The sequence below is a fragment of the Aquarana catesbeiana genome, linkage group LG02, assembly GCF_042186555.1.
Source record: "Aquarana catesbeiana isolate 2022-GZ linkage group LG02, ASM4218655v1, whole genome shotgun sequence".
Lineage (NCBI taxonomy): Eukaryota > Metazoa > Chordata > Amphibia > Anura > Ranidae > Aquarana > Aquarana catesbeiana.
Window position 1 is genome coordinate 40,754,574 of NC_133325.1, and position 24,041 is coordinate 40,778,614.

Sequence of the window (24,041 nt, forward strand, 5' to 3'; positions counted from 1 at the left end):
TGTTCTCTTTTTGAATTAAAGCAAAAAAGGGGTAGTATGCTACTAGATGAATGGAGACAGTAATGACGTACTAAGATACAGGCCTTCTGGAGGGAGATCATTGAGGTTATCTAGGAAATAACAGGGGAGCATAGGCAGGTAGAACCCTGGAGATGTCTATTCCATAAAACAGACAAATCTATAGCACAATATAGGATAGCTCCGGTACCACACCTATTAATTGCAGCTAAAGGCCTGATTCCCAGGTACTGGCGAACACAAAAAAACTCAAGTGTGAGGGAATGGATACTAAAAATCGATCAGACATGTTCCACTGAAGAGACAATACAGTATCTCACAAAAGTGAGTACACCCCTCACATTTTTGTAAATATTTTATTATATCTTCTCATGTGACAACACTGAAGAAATGACACTTGTCTACAATGTAAAGTAGTGAGTGTACAGCTTGTATAACAGTGTAAATTTGCTGTCCTCTCAAAATAACTCAACACACAGCCATTAATGTTTAAAACCGCTGGCAACAAAAGTGAGTACACCCCTAAGTGAAAATGTCCAAATTGGGCCCAATTAGCCATTTTCCCTCCCCGCTGTCATGCGACTCATTAGTGTTACAAGGTCTCAGGTGTGAATGGGGAGCAGTTGTGTTAAATTTGGTGTTATCGCTCTCACTCTCTCATACTGGTCACTGGAAGTTCAACATGGCACCTCATGGCAAAGAACTCTCTAAAGGAGCTGAAAAAAATAATTGTTGCTCTACAAAATGATGGCCTAGGCAATAAGAAGATTGCCAAGACCCTAAAACTGAGCTGCAGCACGGTGGCCAGGACCATACAGTGGTTTAGCAGGACAGGTCCCACTCAGAACAGGCCTCGCCATGGTCGACCAAAGAAGTTGAGTGCACGTGCTCAGCGTCATATCCAGAGGTTGTCTTTGGGAAATAGACGTATGAGTGCTGCCAGCATTGCTGCAGAGGTTGAAGGGGTGGGGGGGGTCAGCCTGTCAGTGCTCAGACCAAACGCCGCACACTGCATCAAATTGGTCTGCATGGCTGTCGTCTCAGAAGGAAGCCTCTTCTAAAGATGATGCACAAGAAAGCCCGCAAAAAGTTTGCTGAAAACAAGCAGATTAAAGCTGGCCATACACCTATAGATTATCTGCAGATTTTCTATGGTTAGATGGAAAAAGTGGGAGATTCCTCCATCCGCACAGTTTAGCGAACATCTAACCATAGAAAATCTGCAGATAATCTATAGGTGTATGGCCAGCTTAAGGACATGGATTACTGGAACCATGTCCTGTGGTCTAATGAGACCAAGATAAACTTATTTGGTTCAGATGGTGACAAGCGTGTGTGGCGGCAACCAGGTGAGGAGTACAAAGACAAGTGTGTCTTGCCTACAGTCAAGCATGGTGGTGGGAGTGTCATGGTCTGGGGCTGCATGAGTGCTGCCGGCACTGGGGAGCTACAGTTCATTGAGGGAACCATGAATGCCAACATGTACTGTGACATACTGAAGCAGAGCATGATCCCCCCCCTTCGGAGACTGGGCCACAGGACAGTATTCCAACATGATAACCACCCCAAACACACCTCCAAGACGACCACTGCCTTGTTAAAGAAGCTGAGGGTAAAGGTGATGGACTGGCCAAGCATGTCTCCAGACCTAAACCCTATTGAGCATCTGTGGGGCATCCTCAAACGGATAGTGGAGGAGCGCAAGGTCTCTAACATCCAACAGCTCTGTGATGTCATCATGGAGGAGTGGAAGAGGACACCAGTGGCAACCTAGGAAGCTCTGGTGAACTCCATGCCCAAGAGGGTTAAGGCAGTGCTGAAAAATAATGGTGGCCACACAAAATATTGACACTTTGGGCCCAATTTGGACATTTTCACTTAGGGGTGTACTCACTTTTGTTGCCGGCTACTTGGAAAACGCTAAGAAGGGAAAAGGTGGGAGCCTAGAAAGGTGAGAGGGAGGGGGTGGGCAGGGATCTCCCCTCTTTTTGCGGGAGGGGAAGGGGGGGGGGTAAAGAATATATTGGGAGGTATATTAAGGGATTTTCTTTTTGATTGTGTTATATTGAATAAAACTTTGATGTAATCCTTAAGAAAATGAATAAAAAGTAAAAAAAAAAAAAAAAAGAGAAAAAAGGACTGAGCTGCATCGTCTACTACCCCCCCCCCCCCCAAAAAAAAAAACCTAGACCTTTTAATGACCATGCCCCTTTTCAGCACACTATTTAAGGGCAACGTTCTACACAGCATTGGGCCCCGGCTCGCCCTGCACACCCCCTGCAGCTGAATTATTGCACTTGCGCCATTTGCGTCATTAAATGAGCCCGTTCCTGTCATGTCACAGCTGATCAGCGAAGGAGCTCTGCGCCAATCTCTCAGCTGGGCAGAATGGCTCCTGCAGCCATCCCTTGTTCCCTATCCAGAAAGGAGCGCCCCCCCCCCTCCCCAGGAGAGAAGAGACAGAGCGGGGGGAGGGGTCCTGTAACAGGATCAGGTTGGTATTGATCAGAGCATGTGATGATGTGAGGCCGGCGGTATTGATGAAGATTCCTGCATTTACTGGCCCAGGGGACCTGCCAGCCTCTCTGATCCGCTCCTGTTACTGCATTAAAGGACAATTCCCTTTACAGCTCACACAGAGCCCCCCTGATGAAAAAAAAAAAAAAAAGGAACTAATGGATCTGCCGATATCTAGGACAGCTGCAGCCGGTGCCCGCCGTTAACCCTTCGCGGCCCCGATCATACCAACACGAGGGCTACTCCGCCTACTGACCACCTCTTCACATTCCTATCCAATGTGTCTCTTATTTTCAAAAATGTAAATTTTATTGATTACAGGACATATGGCCATCAATTGCATACTGTACATTCACATCAGTCACTGCACCCAAGGAGCTTACAATCTAAGACTCCTATCCCACATGCATATAAATAGTAGATGATGTCAAGTATCGGTACTCGTAGTCGGTGTCAAAAAAGTGGCATCGGTGCATCCCTAATAAATACACATACTAGAACCAATTTACCCAGGAGCCATTAAACTTACCAATTTACTTAATTGTCCTAGATTATAGTAGAGAAGCCAACCTATGAACAAGAAGACAGGCAGCTCTTTCAGGGTACAGATTCTTTAATAAATGGATTCATAAAAGGCCTTATACCAAGTTGAATTCTGCAGCAACGACTTCTATTTTACACCGTCCTTTTACAATAGATCAGAGGAGTTCTGCCGCTGACCACTCTCTTCTTCCCGCACATGGTATATCCAGGAATCAGTCATTAGAAAGAGCAGCTACGGCCATAAAATGGCCTTTATCTTGACTTGAACATCTCCACTCATCTTGAACATCTTCCTTTTGCTTCTATAATGACACCGAACCCATTACCCTTGCAGAGTCATAAACGCGGCGCACAATATGGCTGATCACTCGTGTAGGTTATATTCCTTGGAAGCTCTTCCAGAGGCTTTACCACAATCACATCATTGGAAATGACCAGGAAAGGTCGGGATGATATCATTCAAACGCCCACAAGATTCCTTCACCCATGGAAGCTTCACTATAAATAACAGGCCTCCCAACTGTCACCGGGTCAACTGGCCATTTCATTTCCATTATGTAGGTGATATCATTGAACATATATAGTGCCTTGTTGTTATTCAGACGCCCACGGAAACCCACTATGACTGTTCAGACCAGTGCCGAGGGGCTTCTGTTTGTTTCAGAAGTGTCCTTCATTCCCTATACAAGTCTATAGGAATTTAATAGATTAAAATCGTATCATCGCATAGTGGTCATGCGGATACGGAATAAGTTACAGGTGCCACGTCTTATATACAATAGTTTAGAAGAACAAGAGAATATTGGTGGGCTCAAGACTTTATAGGCACAATAATGAGGATAATATGTAATTAAAATATTATTTTATTTCGAAATTATTATAAAAAAAAAAAAAAAGGAGAAGGAGGATAAAAAATAGGGTAGGACAATCACAGTTTACAAATTATGCACTCCATACACATTTGGTTGGTTGGTGAAAAAGATAAGCGAAACTTATGGAACCAACAAGAGACATGCAGCTTATTGATCTATATAGTTACAGTACATTTCGTTGAACCAAGCGCTATGTGATGGTGGCAATCAGATTCTGTATGAGCTCGACATGTTACGCGCCACATGCGCTTCTTCAGGAGCACAGAATTAGTATACCTGATAGATTTATGACTATGCTTGGTACTATCCATATCACAAGTCGCTCGCGGCCGGACGGCTGTGCGGTGCCTCACCACCAACTCCCCCACTTACGATCTATATGCTACATATCCAGACTCAGCAGGATTGGGGCTCAGACTGAATAGCTTCCCAAGGAATAAAAGTCTCTATGCACTTTGATGCAACTTCTATTTCTGCCTCTGACTATTATATATCCCCTTCCATCAAACAATTACCGCTGAGAGTGCTGGGAATTACTAATACTTACTAAGGAGACCGCTGTGGTTTTGTTTTTACCTCCCCTTTCTTCCAAGCATAGTCATAAATCTATCAGGTATCCTAATTCTGTGCTCCTGAAGAAGCGCATGTGGCGCGTAACATGTCGAGCTCATACAGAATCTGATTGCCACCATCACATAGCGCTTGGTTCAACGAAATGTACTGTAACTATATAGATCAATAAGCTGCATGTCTCTTGTTGGTTCCATAAGTTTCGCTTATCTTTTTCACCAACCAACCAAATGTGTATGGAGTGCATAATTTGTAAACTGTGATTGTCCTACCCTATTTTTTATCCTCCTTCTCCTTTTTTTTTTTTTTTTTTTTTTTATAATAATTTCGAAATAAAATAATATTTTAATTACATATTATCCTCATTATTGTGCCTATAAAGTCTTGAGCCCACCAATATTCTCTTGTTCTTCTAAGTCTATAGGAATGCCATAGGCGTGCGCAAGGGGTGTGCCCTAATCCTGGGGTTGGCAACTTGTCAATGGTGGGCAGGTGACAGGTAGACCACAACCCTTCCTTGCCGACCCTCAGAACCTGGACAGGAGAAGTGGCGTGGGTGGAATTTAGTGGAACCGATCTGTATTTTCCTCCTGCAGCAGCTGAAAGTAGGCTTCTCCTCTCCCTTTTGTCAACATTCAGCTGCCACGGGAGGAAAATATAGGGGATTGGTACTAATATATGCAATATGGGGGTGGGGGGTAAAACCAAGGCTCAACTGCCTGATTTTACCACCCCCCTGGCCACTTGTTTTAACAACCCTTTACTTTCAAGTGAGGCACACTCGACAACTGAGGTTCAGAGATGTTCCTACCATGAGATGAGCTGAGAATCGTCTCAGCCAACGCCACTTAGGGAAGTGTTGGGAGACGCTTATGGCTGCATGCTTGCTTTTAGATGTGACACACACACACACAAGGATGTATTTATAGAACATGTCCTTGTTCAGTGGGGCGGAGGGAGCAGTAAAACTGCGGTTCAAGCTCACCTCAGCCAACGCCACTTAGGGAAGTGTCAGAGATGCTTATGACTCCATGCATACTTTTAGACACTATACACAATAGGGTTACTGTACATTTATAAAGCAGTGAATACGACTTTCACCAAACATTCACTGGTGGTGTCCTTTAAAAACACACGCACCGGGAAGATTCACCCGCAGTAGACACGTGCACTGCCAAAAAATGTGTTCGTTTTCGTTTCATGCGTTTTTTTTTCCATTTTTCGGGTCATTTGTTATGATCGCAATTCGTGAATTAGAAAATCCAAAAATAAGAAAGAAAATCCTAAAATTCAAAGGAATAACTAACTAATAATAACTATTAAATTATAGGTATTGGAATTTCCTTTCAAATTTGTTAGTGAACGTAACAAATACGAATTATCCGAAATAACAAATACCGCATCTAAACGATTGGAACGGAACAAATGAATAATAAATAATAATAATAAAAAAGGTTTAATTATTATTTATTATAAATAATTTGTAACGTTCCATTCGTTTAGATACGCCATTCCTTATTTCGGATAATTCGTTACTTTGGGTAAATTTGTATTTGTTACCTTCACCAACAGCCAAATTTGAAAGGAAATTCCAATACCTATAATTTAATAGAACCAAAAAGACAAATGCCTGCACTCCCTTGCGATGCAAAAAGGCTTTATTGATATCCAAAAATCAAAAAAAAGCAACAAAACACAGGCAGGGGAACAAAAAGGTTGACGCGTTTCACACAGGATTCGTGCTTTGCCAAAGCACGAATCCTGTGTGAAACGCGTCAACCTTTTTGCTCGCCTGCCTGTGTTTGTTTGCTTTTTTTGATTTTTGTATATGAATAAAGCCTTTTGGCTTTTTTTGGAGTGTAGCCATTTGTCTTTTTTGGTTCTACTAGTTTTCTGCTGGCAGTGGCAGGGCGTGCACCCCACGTTTTGCAGCAAGCTCTGAAGATTATGGTCTGTGAGACTCACCTGGGAGCGGCGGTTTTCTTTCGCCTATAAATTTAATAGTTAGTAATAGTTAAGTTATTATTAGTTCGCATTTATTTCAGATTTTCAAACTTTCGGATTTTCAAATTTCCGAATATTAAACTGGTTAATTTGCATATTTCCGGATGAACAAAATTGTCGAAATGCGTTAAAAAACCAATTCGGAGAGAAACGAATTGCATATGTCTAACCCTCAGTGACTATATAGTGAAATAACAGGTCTGCTGATCTAGAAGTACGCCCCTTTTTTCCCAAGTTTCTATGGAACGCGGTGAAAGTATCAGAATGGGAATACGAGATAAGAATCCTTTCATAATAAAGTTATTAATCCGCGGCAAATTAAAAGTGTCCCGCCATGAATAGGCAGCTTTAATTAAAGAGGAGCAGATCCGATGTGCTGCATCTGATAATGTTTATTAAAAAAAAGGAATAATCTGCCAATTTAAAGAAAACATTCAGCCGCTGAATTATAGAGAGTCTACGCTCGGCTCCGATCGGTCAGCGATGGCCAGTATAAAGCGGACGCATATTAATGAGATGATCAGGGGGAGCCCCAATCTGATGGGGATTATTTAATCTTTATTTTATTTTTTGGGCAAAGGCAGAATCAGGTGATCAGCTAATCTTCAACGAACGAACAAATTTAGTTTGTAATACGCAAACAATGGATGCATCTGATTGGACGCAGCTGCTGTCCTGCCAGCAATTTTCTGCCCCCGTTGCTTAGATTTTCCAATCGGAGGGATGTTTGGCGGGAGACGGCGAATTCATCAGGAAGCGACTGGAATTGGAATCGGTGTATGGCCAACTTAACCACTTCAGCTCCAGAAGACTTTACTACCCCCCCTCCTTCATGACCAGGCCATTTTTTTTGCTATTTAGCACTGCACTACTTTAACTGGTAATTGTGCGGTCATGCAACATTGTACCCAAACTTTGTGATATACACAAAAAAAAAAAAAAAAAGTCCAAAAATTTTGAAAAAAAAACCTAATATTTTTTACTTTCTGCTATAAAACATATCCAATAAAAAAAATAAAATGAAAAAAGACCTACCTTACTTAGCGCTAATGTTGTTTCTAGGAACCTTCTAGGAAGCATCCTGGAAGGTGATAGGAGAAAAATCCAATTGCTTCATAAATTGTGGCCAAAATGTATTCTGCTACATGTCTTTGGTAAAAAAAAAAAAAAAAAAATCCCAATAAGTGTATATTGATTGGTTTGAGTGAACTTTATAGCAAAACTATGGTATAGAATAGATAATGGATTTTTTTTATACTACTGATGGCAGCGATCAGTGACTTATTATGGGACTGTGATAGTCCGGCGGGCATTCTGGCATCACCAGTGACACTAATACAGTGATAATACTATAAACTGTCACTGTACTAATGACATTGGCTGGGAAGGGGTTAACTTCTAGGGGCAATCAAGGGGTTAAATATGTGTCTAACTATGTGTGTTGTGTATACAGTGTACTACTTTTACCAATTGACCTCTAAGGCCGGCCATACATGGTTCAAATCTCAGCCAGCTCAGCAGGAAGTGGCCGAGATTCGAACCGTTAATGGGCAGCCTCAAATTGGGTACAATTGATTCCCTTGTCAACACTCTGGGTTGATGGGGGAATCGTTCACAGAAAGAAATCTGCACCGTTTATGGCCTTCCTAAGTTTCTCATCCTGGCTTTGCAGGGATAAGAAACAGAGAGATCGCCCCCCGTGTACAGAGCCCTGTGTTGATTATCAACACAGAGCTAAGGTCTGTAATTGGATACAGCTGATCAGCAGTTCCCACCCGTTAATCATTGGCTGGGACTTGCTGACAGACTCCCAATGTGTACAATCACAGCGGGTGTTGGGGGGGATGGGAAGGGGCACGCTCAACCTGTAAGTAGGCAGCGTCGTACGGGTACATCGCTTTGCCTACAGCGGCTGCTCATCCGCAGTACATTGCAGGCAGGGAGGCGGTTCGCCAAGTGGTTAAAGTGGTTTTAGAGTCAAAGTGTGCAAAGTACCTTAATGCATTCTCTGCACGAAAGTAGAAATTTCCGCACTAACTTTCCTATCCTCCCCCATCCCTAAACACTTACCTGGCTCCTGTCACTGATCTAGCGCTCTCCCGATTCTAGCACCGCTCCCCACAGGAGACACTGAGAGCAGTAGGATCCTGCTGCTGTCAGTCAAATCCCTGTGAAGAGGAAGAGGGCGTAGCTTACTGGCGCTGTGCGTGTCTATGGACACACACAGCCCGGCTCATGAGCGAGGGACTGCCAGAAGAGGAGGCAAGGGACATCTATGTGCAATATCATTGCATGGAGCAGGTACGTATAAATATAATCTATACAGTCAGGTTCATAAATATTGGGACATCGACACAATTCTAATCTTTTTGGCTCTATACACCACCACAATGGATTTGAAATGAAACAAACAAGATGTGCTTTAAATCCAGACTTTCAAATTGAGGGTATTTACATCCAAATCAGGTGAACGGTGTAGGACTTACAACAGTTTGTATATGTGCCTCCCACTTTTTAAGGGACCAAAAGTAATGGGACAGATTAACAATCATCCATCAAACTTTCACTTTTTAATACTTGGTTGAAAATCCTTTGCAATCAATTACAGCCTGAAGTCTGGAACACATAGACATCACCAGACGCTGGGTTTCATCCCTGGTGATGCTCTGCCAGGCCTCTACTGCAACTGTCTTCAGTTCCTGCATGTTCTTGGGGCATTTTCCCTTCAGTTTTGTCTTCAGCAAGTGAAATGCATGCTCATTCGGATTCAGGTCAGGTGATTGACTTGGCCATTGCATAACATTCCACTTCTTTCCCTTAAAAAACTCTTTGGCTGCTTTCGCAGTATGCTTTGGGTCATTGTCCATCTGCACTGTGAAGCGCCGTCCAATGAGTTCTGAAGCATTTTGCTGAATATGAGTAGATAATATTGCCCGAAACACTTCAGAATTCATCCTGCTGCATTTGTCAGCGGTCACATCATCAATAAATACAAGAGAACCAGTTCCATTGGCAGCCATACATGCCCACGCCATGACACTACCACCACCATGCTTCACTGATGAGGTGGTATGCTTTGGATCATGAGCAGTTCCTTTCCTTCTCCATACTCTTCTCTTCCCATCACTCTGGTACAAGTTGATCTTGGTCTCATCTGTCCATAGGATGTTGTTCCAGAACTGTGAAGGCTTTTTTACATGTTGTTTGGCAAACTCTAATCTGGCCTTCCTGTTTTTGAGGCTCACCAATGGTTTACATCTTGTGGTGAACCCTCTGTATTCACTCTGATGAAGTCTTCTCTTGATTGTTGACTTTGACACACATACACCTACCTCCTGGAGAGTGTTCTTGATCTGGCCAACTGTTGTGAAGGGTGTTTTCCTCACCAGGGAAAGAATTCTTCGGTCATCCACCACAGTTGTTTTCCGTGGTCTTCCGGGTCTTTTGGTGTTGCTGAGCTCACCGGTGCGTTCTTTCTTTTTAAGGATGTTCCAAAAACAGTTGATTTGACCACACCTAATGTTTTTGCTATCTCTCTGATGGGTTTGTTTTGTTTTTTCAGCCTAATGATGGCTTGCTTCAATGATAGTGACAGCTCTTTGGATCTCATATTGAGAGTTGACAGCAACAGATTCCATATGCAAACAGCACACTTGAAATGAACTCTGGACCTTTTATCTGCTCCTTGTAAATGGGATAATGAGGGAATAACACACACCTGGCCATGGAACAGCTGAGCAGCCAATTGTCCCATTACTTTTGGTCCCTTAAAAAGTGGGAGGCACATATACAAACTGTTGTACTTCCTACACCGTTCACCTGATTTGGATGTAAATACCCTCAAATTAAAGCTGAAAGTCTGCAGTTAAAGAACATCTTGTATGTTTCATTTCAAATCCATTGTGGTGATGTATAGAGCCAAAAAGATTAGAATTGTGTCGATGTCCCAATATTTATGGACCTGACTGTATCTCTCTCTCTCTCTATATATATATATATATCTTTCTATCTATATTTCTCTCTATCTATATCTCTATCTCGCTCTATATCTCTATTTCTATCTATTTCTCTCTCTCTCCATCTATCTCACTTTATTTCCCTCTCTATATCTATCTATCTATCTCTCTATTTCTATCTCTCTATCTATATCTCTATTTCACTCTCTCTCTCTCTCTCTCTATCTCATATATATATATATATATATATATATATATATATATATATATATATATATATATATATATATCTCTATCTATTTCCCTCTCTATATCTATCCATCTCTCTCTATATCTCTATTTCTCTCTATCTACATATATTTTTTAAAAACAGCCTTTAGTATCACTTTATTGGAAGGACATTTCATGTGGTAAATCACTGCCCTTTTTTTTTTTTTTTTTTTTTTTTTTTTTTTAATAAAACACATATTTTCAACTTTTTTTTATCTCTTGTTGCATTTTGGTCCTGCTCTACTCCTGCAGCCTCTTTGCAGCCATTTCCTGTCCAGTGATGGCTGAACGTCATTCCTCAGGGGCGTGTTTCAGAACAGAGTGTTGGAAATGGCCACCCGGGTGACAAAGCTCTCTGTCCCTTTCTCCCTGCGTTGTCACCCTGTCACACAGGAAGTGCCTGAACCTTCATAGCAGGATCACCGGCTTTTTTTAATAAAAGCTGCAGATATTTAAAAAAAAAAAAAAAAAAGACTTTTGAAATGGCATTCATGACAAAGCTTATAGGATATGTGATCTGATGTGTACAGATTCCTGTAGGGTCCCATACACCTCCCAATCTGGTCATACAATCTTTCTACAATCAAGTTTAAATTGACCAAATCTATGTAATATTAAGACCTACCTGATTCTACCCAATCAATTTATGGCCCTCCTGCTACACAGCGCCCATAGTATTCATCCAAATGTGTCGTTTTTTTTTTTTTTTTTTGCTGAAACGTGTTGAAATCTTCATGGAACTCGTTTGCTACGAGAAACTTTTTTTGTGTTCTGTTAAACAAGCACAAGTGGATTGTGATGGAGCCAAAGATTTTTTTTTTTATTATTATTATAAAGTTGAAGTTTAATCTGCTCATATTTTGCCTCCCGCCCTCATTAAGATGCAAGAAAAAAAATGTAAGTAAAACGATTCCAATGTCATCTCCGGGTCTCTGTGCTTCTCTATGTATTAAGTGCCACCAAGCCAGGAATGGGGGGGGGGCAGGCTCTGATTTGCTGCAGCTTCTAATGCATATTGTGAGAAGCTCACAGTGTGCAGTGAAATCAGAATAAGCCATTTCAGTCCGGGAGAGGAGCCGATACAACTGTGCAAGACTGAAGGGAAGGCCGGAGGTCAGATTGAAATAGTTTTGTTATGTTGGCCGGTGTCGGGGGCTATAAAGGATATCGATGATCTGCTATTTTTTCCAATTGGAGACGTGTCTTCTACTGAAAGATATTACAGGATGAGTTCCATCTTTTCCATCAGAATATTATGGGTCATGATTTGGGGTCTCCTCTGTACCTTTTGCGCCTGAATATGAAACACTCGGCGGTGAGGTTACGCAACACGCTGACATCACAGGAGACCTTGAACGTTTCCTGACCTTTGGACAATTGCACCTTGCAGGGCGATTGCCAGGAACCTAAAATAGAGACTTCATGTGGGGGGGCTCCTGGATCCAGAACCCAGCTTTTGATCAGCACACAGCTTTTGATCAGCAAATGGATCCTGGCTCCAGAACCCAACTATTGATCGGCACACGGATCCCGGCTCCAGAACCCAGCTATTGATCAGCACACGGATCCTGGCTCCAGCACCCAGCCATAGATCAGCACACAGATCCTGGCTCCAGAACCCAGCTTTTGATCGGCACAGATCCTGGCTCCAGAACCCAGCTATTGATCGGCACGTGGATCCCAGCTCCAGAACCCAGCCATTGATGATCAACACATGGATACTGGCTCCAGAACCCAGCCATTGATCAGCACACAGATCCTGGCTCCAGAACCCAGCTTTTGATCAGCACACAGATCCTGGCTCCATAACCCACTATTGATCGACACATGGATCCCGGCTCCAGAATCCAGCCATTGATCAGTACACGGATCCTGGTTCCAGAACCCCGGTTACCCACCAGCACATGGATCCTGGCCCCAGAACACGGCTATTGATGAAGCACATGGAACACGGCTTCAGAACCAGGCTATTGAGCAGCACTTGGATACCGGCTCCAGAACCCAGTCATTGATCAGCACACGGATCCTGGCTCCAGAACCCAGCTTTTGATGAGCACATGTATCCTGGCTCCAGAAACATGCCTATTGATCAGTACACAGATCCTGGTTCAAGAACCCCGGTTACCCACCAGCACATGGGTCCTGGCTCCAGAACCCTCCCATTGACCCTCACATGGATCCTGGCTCCAGTACCTGAATACTGATAAGCACATTGATCCCGGCTCCAGAACCTGGCTATTGATTAGCACTTGGATCCTGCTTCAGAACCCAGTCATTGATCGGCACATGGATCCTGGCTCCAGAACTCAGCCACTAATCCTCACATGGATCCTGGCTCCAGAACTCAGCCATTGATCCTCACATGGATCCTGCCTCTAGAATCTGAACATTGATCAGCACCTGGATCTTGGCTCCAGACCCCGGCCATTGATCAACACATGGATCCTGACTCCAGACCCCGGCCATTGATTAGCACATGGATCCTGACTCCAGAACCAGACTACTGATCGGCACACAGATCCTGGCTCTAGAACACAGCTATTGATCAGCAGGCAATACCAATGATGGAGAAGCAGCTTCAAGGTCACCAATGGTTTTTTTTCCACATGCGTCTGCTGGAAAACTATCCCCCCACCCGGAGCAGTGATAGGACAATGGACACTTGATAGTCTCTCTCTGGTATCAGGCAGACCCTGGAGGCTGTACAGTCTATGTCAGCACCGTCTGTACCCATCATCTCCTACAACCAGCCTGTCCTTCCAGGTCTCTATAGAACTGACTGCACATTATACAACCTCAGACCCTCCAGCTTCTAACATACCCTATACCCAGCATCAACTTTCCAGCCATGGCCTATGCACAGACCCACCCTTCCAGGTGTGCCCTATACACAGAGCCATTCTGCCAACTGTGCCCTATATACAGCACCATCCCTCCAGCTGTGCCCTATACACAGCGCCATCCCGCCAACCGTGCCCTATACACAGCGCCATCCCTGCAGCCGTGCCCTATACACAGCGCCATCCCTCCAACCGTGCCCTATACACAGCACCATCCCTCCAGCCGTGCCCTATACACAGCGCCATCCCTCCAGCCGTGCCCTATACACAGCGCCATCCCTCCAGCCGTGCCCTATACACAGCGCCATCCCTCCAGCCGTGCCCTATACACAGCGCCATCCCTCCAGCCGTGCCCTATACACAGCGCCATCTCTGCAGCCGTGCCCTATACACAGCGCCATCCCGCCAACCGTGCCCTATACACAGCGCCATCCCTCCAACCGTGCCCTATACACAGCGCCATCCCTCCAGCCGTGCCCTATACACAGCGCCATCCCTCCAGCCGTGCCCTATACACAGCGCCATCCCTCCAGCCGTGCCCTATACACAGCGCCATCCCTCCAGCCGTGCCCTATACACAGCGCCATCCCGCCAACCGTGCCCTATACACAGCGCCATCCCGCCAACCGTGCCCTATACACAGCGCCATCCCGCCAACCGTGCCCTATACACAGCGCCATCCCTCCAGCCTTGCCATATACACAGCGCCATCCCGCCAACTGTGCTCTATACACAGCACCATCCCTCCAGCCATGCCCTATACACAGCGCCATCCCACCAACCGTGCTCTATACACAGCGCCATCCCGCCAACCGTGCCCTATACACAGCGCCATCCCACCAACCATGCTCTATACACAGCGCCATCCCGCCAACCGTGCCCTATACACAGCGCCATCCCTCCAGCCGTGCCCTATACACAGCGCCATCCCTCCAACCGTGCCCTATACACAGCGCCATCCCTCCAGCCGTGCCCTATACACAGCGCCATCCCTCCAGCCGTGCCCTATACACAGCGCCATCCCTCCAGCCGTGCCCTATACACAGCGCCATCCCTCCAACCGTGCCCTATACACAGCGTCATCCCTCCAACCGTGCCTTATACACAGCACCATCCCTCCAACCGTGCCCTATACACAGCGCCATCCCTCCAGCCGTGCCCTATACACAGCGCCATCCCTCCAGCCGTGCCCTATACACAGCGCCATCCCTCCAACCGTGCCCTATACACAGCGCCATCCCTCCAACCGTGCCTTATACACAGCACCATCCCTCCAACCGTGCCCTATACACAGCGCCATCCCTCCAGCCGTGTCCTATACACAGCGCCATCCCTCCAGCCGTGCCCTATACACAGCGCCATCCCTCCAGCCGTGCCCTATACACAGCGCCATCCCGCCAACCGTGCCCTATACACAGCGCCATCCCGCCAACCGTGCCCTATACACAGCGCCATCCCACCAGCCGTGTCCTATACACAGCGCCATCCTGCCAACTGTGCCTTATACTCAGCACCATCCCTCCCACCGTGCCCTATACACAGCGCCATCCTTCCAGCCTTGCCATATACACAGCGCCATCCCGCCAACTGTGCTCTATACACAGCGCCATCCCACCAACCGTGCCCTATACACAGCGCCATCCCTCCAGCCGCAGTGAACCTCCACTAAGATCCATGTGTCCGGCGCCCCGCATGTAGATTAGGGGCCAGGCGCATGAATTGGTGGCGGGGGGAACGGCGGCGCCCCTACACACCTAAAGGACTGGCTGTCACTGATACTAAGACATTTTAGACAATTTTATTCTCCCATCTCTGTGGGAACAGGTTGGGGATGGCCCCTTGCTGTTCCAACATGGCACAAAGCAAGACATATATGAGCGAGTTTGGGGTGAAGGAACTTGACTGGCCTGCACAGAGTCCTGACCTCAAACCGATAGAACGCCTTTTAGATGAATTAGAGCGGAGACTGTGAGCCAGGCCTTCTCGTCCAACATCGGTGCCTGACCTCACAAATGCGCTTCTGTAAGAATGGTCAAACATTCCCATAGACACACTCCTAAACCTTGTGGATAGCCTTCCCAGAAGAGTTGAAGCTGTTATAGCTGCAAAGGGTGGGCCAACTCAGTATTGAACCCTACGGACTAAGACTGGGTTGTGTGCAAGTGTTGCCCATGGGTGCTATAAAAATGAATTGTGGCGCAAGTGCTGCCCGCTGCGTGTACACGCTGTATTAAAATTCGGTGTGGGGGCTTATTAGATAGGAAAGGGGTGAGGGAATCACTAAAAGGTTCTAAAGCAAAAAATAAACCTCAGCTTTTCTTCTTGCTCAGGCTGTTGTGCGCAAGCTAGTCCACGGGTTTCTAGAAGGATGAATGGGAGCATGGATGCGCACTTCATTTAAAATCTGCGCAAAATCTTGCTCAGATGTTCTAAAGCAAAAAACAGACCTGGGCTTTATTTTTTTTGCTGGGGCTGTTGTGCGCAAGCTTGCTCACAAGTTCGAGGAAGAAGAACGGGAGCGCAAAATGTGCAGGTGCTCCTTTCATCTAAAGTCTGTATAGAAGCTTATTAGATAAGGGAGTTGTGTCCAATATTGTTGCCTGGGACTTTGCACCCCCCCCCTTCCCCGCAATGCTCTCTATGGCTCTCCTGGATAACCCCTCCCCCTGAGTGGCCTGTAATGGGTTAATCCACCTGGCATTCACCAACTTGTCCGACTAGTTGTGTAGAGATTGTTCATTCAAATGGCTCACAAAGCAAGCCGGCAGGGTGCTGCAAAGAGCACAATGGGAGCAGAAAAGCCCAAAGTGCTCAGAGGGGGACCCCACCCGGCCAGATTAACCCCCGCCACCGTCTCCCATAGTGACTGGAGCGCATCGCCCTGGGGAGGGCGCGGCACGGGAAGGGTTAACTGACGGAGGTGCTTGTGTTTACAATGTGAGTCCTGTGCACCTGTGACAGGTGCAATGCGATCTCCCTAACTGTACAACAACCCCACCCCCGCCAGACCGACTACAGACACAATGAGCGAGCAACTTCCCAACGCTCTCCACTGCAGAGTTACAGCGAGCAACTTCAACGTACAGATACCCCAACACATCACTTACTTTTCTCTCTCTTTTTTTTTTTTTGGTGCTCCCAATGTCGAACAATCAGCTGTGGAATGGACGATGTTGGTGCCTCCCAATGCCGAATAATCAGCGGTGGAAGTAGCAAATTTAGTGTCTCGCAATGCCGAATAATCAGCAGTGGAAAGAGCAAATTTAGTCTCTCGCAATGCAGAATAATCAGCAGTGGAAAGAGAAATTTTGGTGCCTCACAATGCCGAATAGTTAGCAGTGGAACAAGGCTTAGATGGTCCTATAGAGGTCTATGGGCCTGAGATGAATCTATAGAAGTCTATAGGGGCCGATATGATCCTATAGAAGTCTATTGGGGCCGAGATGGTCCTATAGAAGTCTATTGGCGTGAGATGGTCCTATAGAAGTCTATTGGCGTGAGATGGTCCTATAGAAGTTTATTGGCGTGAGATGGTCCTATAGAAGTAGTCTATCCGGCCGAGATGGTCCTACAGAAGTCTATGGGGCCGAGATGGTCCTACAGAAATCTATGGGGCCGAGATGGTCCTACAGAAGTCTATGGGGCCGAGATGGTCCTACAGAAGTCTATGGGGCCCGAGATGGTCCTACAGAAGTCTATGGGGCCGAGATGGTCCTACAAAAGTCTATGGGGCCGAGATGGTCCTACAAAAGTCTATGGGGCCGAGATGGTCCTACAGAAGTCTATTGGAGTGAGATGGTCCTATAGAAGTCTATTGGAGTGAGATGGTCCTATAGAAGTCTATTGGAGTGAGATGGTCCTATAGAAGACTATTGGAGTGAGATGGTCCTATAGAAGACTATTGGAGTGAGATGGTCCTATAGAAGTCTATTGGAGTGAGATGGTCCTATAGAAGTCTATTGGAGTGAGATGGTCCTATAGAAGTCTATTGGAGTGAGATGGTCCTATAGAAGTCTATTGGAGTGAGATGGTCCTATAGAAGTCTATTGGAGTGAGATGGTCCTATAGAAGTCTATTGGAGTGAGATGGTCCTATAGAAGTCTATTGGAGTGAGATGGTCCTATAGAAGTCTATTGGAGTGAGATGGTCCTATAGAAGTCTATTGGAGTGAGATGGTCTTATAGAAGTCTATTGGAGTGAGATGGTCCTATAGATGTCTATTGGAGTGAGATGGTCCTATAGATGTCTATTGGAGTGAGATGGTCCTATAGATGTCTATTGGGCTGAGATGATCCTATAGAAGTCTATGGGGCTGAGATGATCCTATAGAAGTCTATGGGGCTGAGATGATCCTATAGAAGTCTATGGGGCTGAGATGATCCTATAAAAGTCTATGGGGCTGAGATGGTCCGATAGAAGTCTGTGGGGCTAAGATGGCCCGATAGAAGTCTATGGGGCTAAGATGGTCCTATAGAAGTCTTTTGGGGCTGACATGGTCCTATAGAAGTCTATGGGGCTGAGATGGTGCTATAGAAGTCTATTGTCGTGAGATGGTCCTATAGAAGTCTATTGGAGTGAGATGGTCCTATAGAAGTCTATGAGGTTGATCTAAATCTATAGAAGTCTATAAGGCTGAGATGATCCTATAGAGGTCTATGAGGCTGAGAAGAACCGTAATGAAGAGCAGGACAGTCAGAGAGGACACACTGCAATGAAGTTTTTTTCTTGAAATGCTATCTCCGGACATGGAGGTATTACACCAAAGGAGAGGATCCTCATTTCACAAGACATTTCCAAAGACCAAAAACAATTCCAGGAACTGATGTTTAACAAATACCTTGAATTCAGATTTAAAAAGTATAATTCCCCCTTTTTGGACTGTTTTACATTTTATTTCTTCCTAATCTTTTACCATAATCCTCTATTAATATTATATCGGTTCTCTGTATGGTTCCAGCACAGACATTGGAACACTGGAACTTTTCATTCCAATAGCAGTAAGAGAGAAAAAAATGAATATATAAATTAAATAAATTTATAATAAAAATATATAAATAATATAATTTAAAAAAAAATTAAAAATAATAATAAAAAAAAAAAATGTATAGATCTGATGGGCAAAGAAACCATTGATCATTGATAAAGCGATATAACAATAGATGGCCTAGAAACACATGCCTCGAAAATTTCCAAGGATAAATTTTTAATAAATACTCTGAAATCAGATCAATGAATTGACCATGAAAAAAAAAGAAAAAAAGAAAAAAGAAAGATCAAAAATTTCCAGGGACAAATCTACAAAACCACAGAGTGGAAATCCAAAAACTGAACACTATAATAAAATAAATAGCTGGTACATATTCGGGGGCAACAGAATACATCCAAGGACAAATCAAGAGATGTCCACCGATTTTAGCAGGTCAGAGATTGAAAAAAATAGGGACTTCTCTGTACAGCAGATCATTTCTGGGGACAAGTCCCTCAAAACCCAAAGACTGTCCCTGGAAAAATCCAACCCAACATTTTATAAATCACAGATTGTAGCCGGTCAGAAAAAAAAACAGGGACATTTTCAGGGACACCAGAAATCCACAGAACGCCCCTGGAAAAAAAAGCCAACCACATTTTATAGCAGATAGAAAAAGCAGGGACAGAAGATAATTCTGGAGGGACAAGTCCTTCAAAAGCAGAGCGCATCCCTGGCAAACCCAACCCAACATTTAAATAGCAGATAGAAAAAGCAGGGTTTTTTTCTCAGGGACAGCCGATCATTTCTAGAGACAGCAAATCATTTCCAGGGACATGACCTCCAAAACAAGAGCGTGTCCCCAGAAAACCCAACCCCACATTTTATAAAACACAGTTTGGAACCAGTCAGGGAAAAGAGGGCCATCTTCTGGGACACCAGATCCTTACCAGGGACAGGTCTTGCAATCCACAGAGCGTCCACTGGAAAACCCAACCCTATAAAGCAGGCACTTTTCCAGGGACCATTGATCACCTCTAAGGACAAGTCATTAAATCAAAGAGAGTGTCCCTGGAAAACCCAACCCTACATTTAATAGCAGATAAAAAAAAAGCAGGGACTTTTCCCAGGGGACAGCAGATCATTTCTAGGGGCAGCAGATCGTTTCCCAGGACATCTCCTCCAAAACCAGAGCATGTCCCTGGAAAAGCCATCCCCACATGTTACAAAAATCATAGATTGTAGCCGGTCAGAGAAAACATGGCCATTTTCAGGGACACCAGGTCATTCCCAGGGACAGGTCTTACAAACCACAGAGCGTCCCTGGAAAAAAAAGCCAACCCCCACCTTTTAAAGCAGATAAAAAAAGCAGCGACTTTTCCAGGGACAGAAGATTATTCTGAGGCACAAGTCCTTCAAAAAGCAGAGAGCATCCCTGGAAACCCAACCCTACATTTAAAAAGCAGGGACTTTTCCAGGGACAGAAGATTATTCTGAGGCACAAGTCCTTCAAAAAGCAGAGAGCATCCCTGGAAACCCCAACCCTACATTTAAAAAGCAGGGACTTTTCCAGGGACAGAAGATTATTCTGAGGGACAAGCCCTTCAAAAAGCAGAGAGCATCCCTGGAAACCCAACCCTACATTTAAAAAGCAGGGACTTTTCCAGGGACAGAGGATTATTGAGGGACAAGTCCTTCAAAAAGCAGAGAGCATCCCTGGAAAACCCAACCCTACATTTTATATCGCAGATTGTAGCCGGTCAGAGAAAACCGGGCCATTTTCAGGGACACCAGGTCATTCCCAGGGACAGGTCTTACAAACCATAGAGTGTCCCTGGAAAACCCAACCCTGCATTAAAAAAGCAGGACTTTTTCCAGGGACCATTGATCATTTCCAAGGACAAGTCCTACAAATCAAAGAGTGTCCCTGGAAACCCCAACCCTACATTATATAAAAAAAAAAAAAGAAGATTTTTTTTTAGGATGTAGCAAGAAGCAGCTGCGACTTTTCCAGGGACGAGGGGTCTATGGGATAAGTAGCGGGGGTACTCACGTATCTCCTCAACTTTTTCTCGGGGGGAGACTTCCTCAGCCAGCCGCAGTAGACCACTTCTCCTTCACTCATCCTGCCTGATAAGAAAGGGAGCCTTGTGTCCAGATCTGTCATCCAGCATCAGAGGGGACCAGTTGTCAGCGCAGTGCCATGGGGGGGGGGGGCGCTCCTTGGAGGGGATGTCCGGATGACACAGGACCCCCTGTGTGTAGGACACACAGTACCCTCACTGTGCTGGGCTCATCAGCTTTTTCCCCTTCATCCTCCTCGCTGGCTCTCTTGTCTTCTCCTACATCTGCTCTCCGCCAGCAGGAAACTGCCACTGTCTGTGTCTCTCTGTGTTTCCCAAGCAGCTACCCGGCTGGCCACACCCTTTCTCCGGGAGTGGGCGTGGCCTGAGTTGGGCTTTAACAGCCTGCCTGTGCTGTCTGCAGTCCTATATAGGAGGGTGACAGTGACAGAAGTTGGGAAGTCGCAGCATTACATTGTTGCAAAGATTTCTTTCCCTTTTGCTACAAAGATTCTTTTTATTTATATAGAATCAGGAGGGTTCCGGAATACAAGATGACGTGCGGCTCAGTCAATCGCTTTGCGATTGCTTTTCAGGGACGGGCGAAGGCGATATGAAGCCAACACACATGACGTCCCAACGCGGCTTGCATACGACTTCTTTAAGGCTCCATTCACACCTAAGGCAATTTGAATCGCTGGGGGGGGGGGGCGGAATCGCCACGATTCGAAAAACACGGGACGCGTTTGCGATGATATTACTTCTTAACGGCACCCCAATCGCGCCGCGATTTTGACACGTAATAAATCGCACCGCAATCACAGCTAAAACCACAAACGCACAACGCTGTCGTCCCAAAAGAAGCTCTTGCTCCTTTTTAAATCGACAAGCGCCGCACGTTGCGATTTGCCACGTTTGCAACACGGCACAATTGTTACTTCTTAACAGCACTCCAATCGCGCCATGATTGTGCCACGGTCGTCGCATGATAAACGTTGCTGCAATTGTGGCAAATCGCAATGCGCGATGCTTGTTCGCTCAAAAAAGGAGCAGGAGCTTCTTTTGGGCAACAGCGTTATGCGTTTTGCCGCTATTTATCACGCAAATGAAAATCCGATGTGATTGGAGTGCCATTAGGGAAGTAATGGCATCGCAAGCGCGTCCCGCGTTTTGGAATTGTGGTGATTCTGCTTGCGATTTAAATCGCCTAGGTGTGAACGAAGTCAATGCAAGTCGTGCCGAAGTCGCATCAAAAGTAGTGCAGGAACCGATTAAAACAGATCCACTGCAGTTAATGGGGCGAGACTTTGAACTCTCAAGTTGCATGACAAGTCGCGGCAGTGTGAACCAAGGCTTAACCCCATAAATTCCACACCAACGAGCTGCATACATGTGCATTGCATGCAGTTGTGGGGCGTTTGTGGTGCGGCAGTACAGGAGCAATAATCTTATTTATTTCAGGTAGTTGTATAGCACCGTCAATTTATGCGACTGCCGCCTTTGCACTTTTTACCGCCCCCTAGAAAGTCTAAACAAGCTAAATTGCCCTCCCTCTGAAAAACGATTTCGGTGTTTGAGACCGCATTACAGGGGTGTTTGACAGGTGGTGAGGAGGCACCTGTTTTAACCCCATAAATGTCACAGCAATGTGCTCTTACTATCCCCCAAATTGCAAGTCTAAATGAGAAAGAAAAAAGAGAAACAGAGAAAGAAAAAAGAGAAAAAGAAGAAAAAAGAAGAAGAAGAAAAAAGAAGAAGAAGAAGAAGAAGAAGAAGAAAGAAGAAAGAAGAAAGAAGAAAGAAGAAAGAAGAAAGAAGAAAGAAGAAAAATCAGGTGGTAAGATCTATGGCTTCCTCACCACCTGTCAAATACCCTCTGAAAAGTGACTCATTGCAGATCGCTCTTTAGAGAGCACCACACATCTAAGCAAGCCCTAATATATTTCCCGCCTCCACCATCTGCAATTCTAAACTGACCCTTACTATATTGGTGGCCTTGAACATGATGGGATGGGATGAGGGAATACCTCTAACATGATGGAGTATATTAGGAGATAGGTCCATGTTTATGTTGATTGTGTTTTATGTTTTGTTTACTATGAATGTTTTGTATACGCTTGTATATATTTATATGGGATTGAATTGAAATGTTTTTATAGGTATAAAAATGTAATAAAAATAGTTTAAACACGAAATCCGATCGTCAAGTATCTCAGTGCAATCGATATTATTCCGCCCTTCGACTGAGTTTGAGCCAATCTGCTCGAAATGGAGTCTAGATCTATCGGAAGTGAAGTTGTGGTAATTCCATTGTTTGCAGATTTGCTCGTTTTGATCGATCGGAGAGAAAAAAAATGGCCACCATGTGACGTTTAGGGCTCATTTACACCAAATGAACCAAATGTGTTTTTAAAATGAACTTTAAACACAAACACCTAAAAAATGAATGCACTTCAGTGAGCCTAGTTCTCACCATCGCGCTTCGTTGTGGAGGTGACATGACTAAGCCCCAGGGCGGGACGAAACACGTCGGTGGGTGGGGCCTGGACGAAGCTGGGCTGAGGCTACTTTCATTCTAATGATTGCCGGGTGTTGGTGTGCGGCGATGGGGGGCTCTCTCCTCTTCTACTAAATGTGCTTTCCTGCGCCCAGGGAGTCGCACATGCCGCAGACTGTCATACCAGTGAATGGCTGTACGTGGCCGTACTCTAATAAAAGCAGACGCTTCTTTGCATTAGCCTTCATCCATGCGTCCACCATATTTTCCCAAACGCACATGAAATGAAAATACGGGTCTCCATAGTGTAGTGGGTTAAAACAACTTTAATGAAACAAAGTAATTACTTACATGTTAAATTGCAAGGATGTGTGTAGAAAAACGTAGCTGCAGGGGTCACACAACAATGCAGCGTGGAAAAATTCCGACCTTCCGATCTCGGCCATAGACCGGAAGTGACTTCTCCCGGCTCCTCCCGACATGTTGCATCACCGTCACGTGACTTTATCAAGGGCTCCTGGAAACACTATTGGCTAGAATTTTCAACTCTTCTAGCCACTTGAATGAGTGTATGCGCGTGTTCACACGCATCTATGCGCAAATTATGCCAGTACACTCCTCTAAGAACGCAGGTTTGGGACATTTTATTTTTTATCTCCCTGAATGCTGCTCTAAAATATGAATCTAAAATGCCAAAATGCACATGGAGGCATTCGCCAAAATAGAGCCTATGTAAGGGTTCAAGGCTAAAAAAAAAAAAAAATGCATTACCAGCGTGTTCAGGAGGGGAGCATTTGGGCAGAAAAAGAACTCGGAATGCGCCTAAACGCTAGGTGCATTTAACGCCTGAGTGTTCATTCCAATGGGTAGAATAAATTAATATTTTGGCCAATAGAATCAATGAACAGACTTTGTCTTTTTCTTA

The 24,041-nt window shown here is 45.0% G+C and overlaps 1 protein-coding gene across 1 annotated transcript in view; it reads right to left on the reverse strand.

Annotated features, from left to right (window-relative positions):
- Nucleotides 1-20,977, reverse strand: part of GAB2 (GRB2 associated binding protein 2) — a 237,040-nt gene extending 216,063 nt beyond the window's left edge. Inside the window, exon 1 of the mRNA XM_073612818.1 lies at nt 20,610-20,977. Within this exon, the coding sequence (XP_073468919.1) occupies nt 20,610-20,723 (114 nt within the window). The 5' untranslated portion in view covers nt 20,724-20,977. The remainder of the gene's footprint in view (nt 1-20,609) is intronic.
- Nucleotides 20,978-24,041: the final 3,064 nt, after the last annotated feature.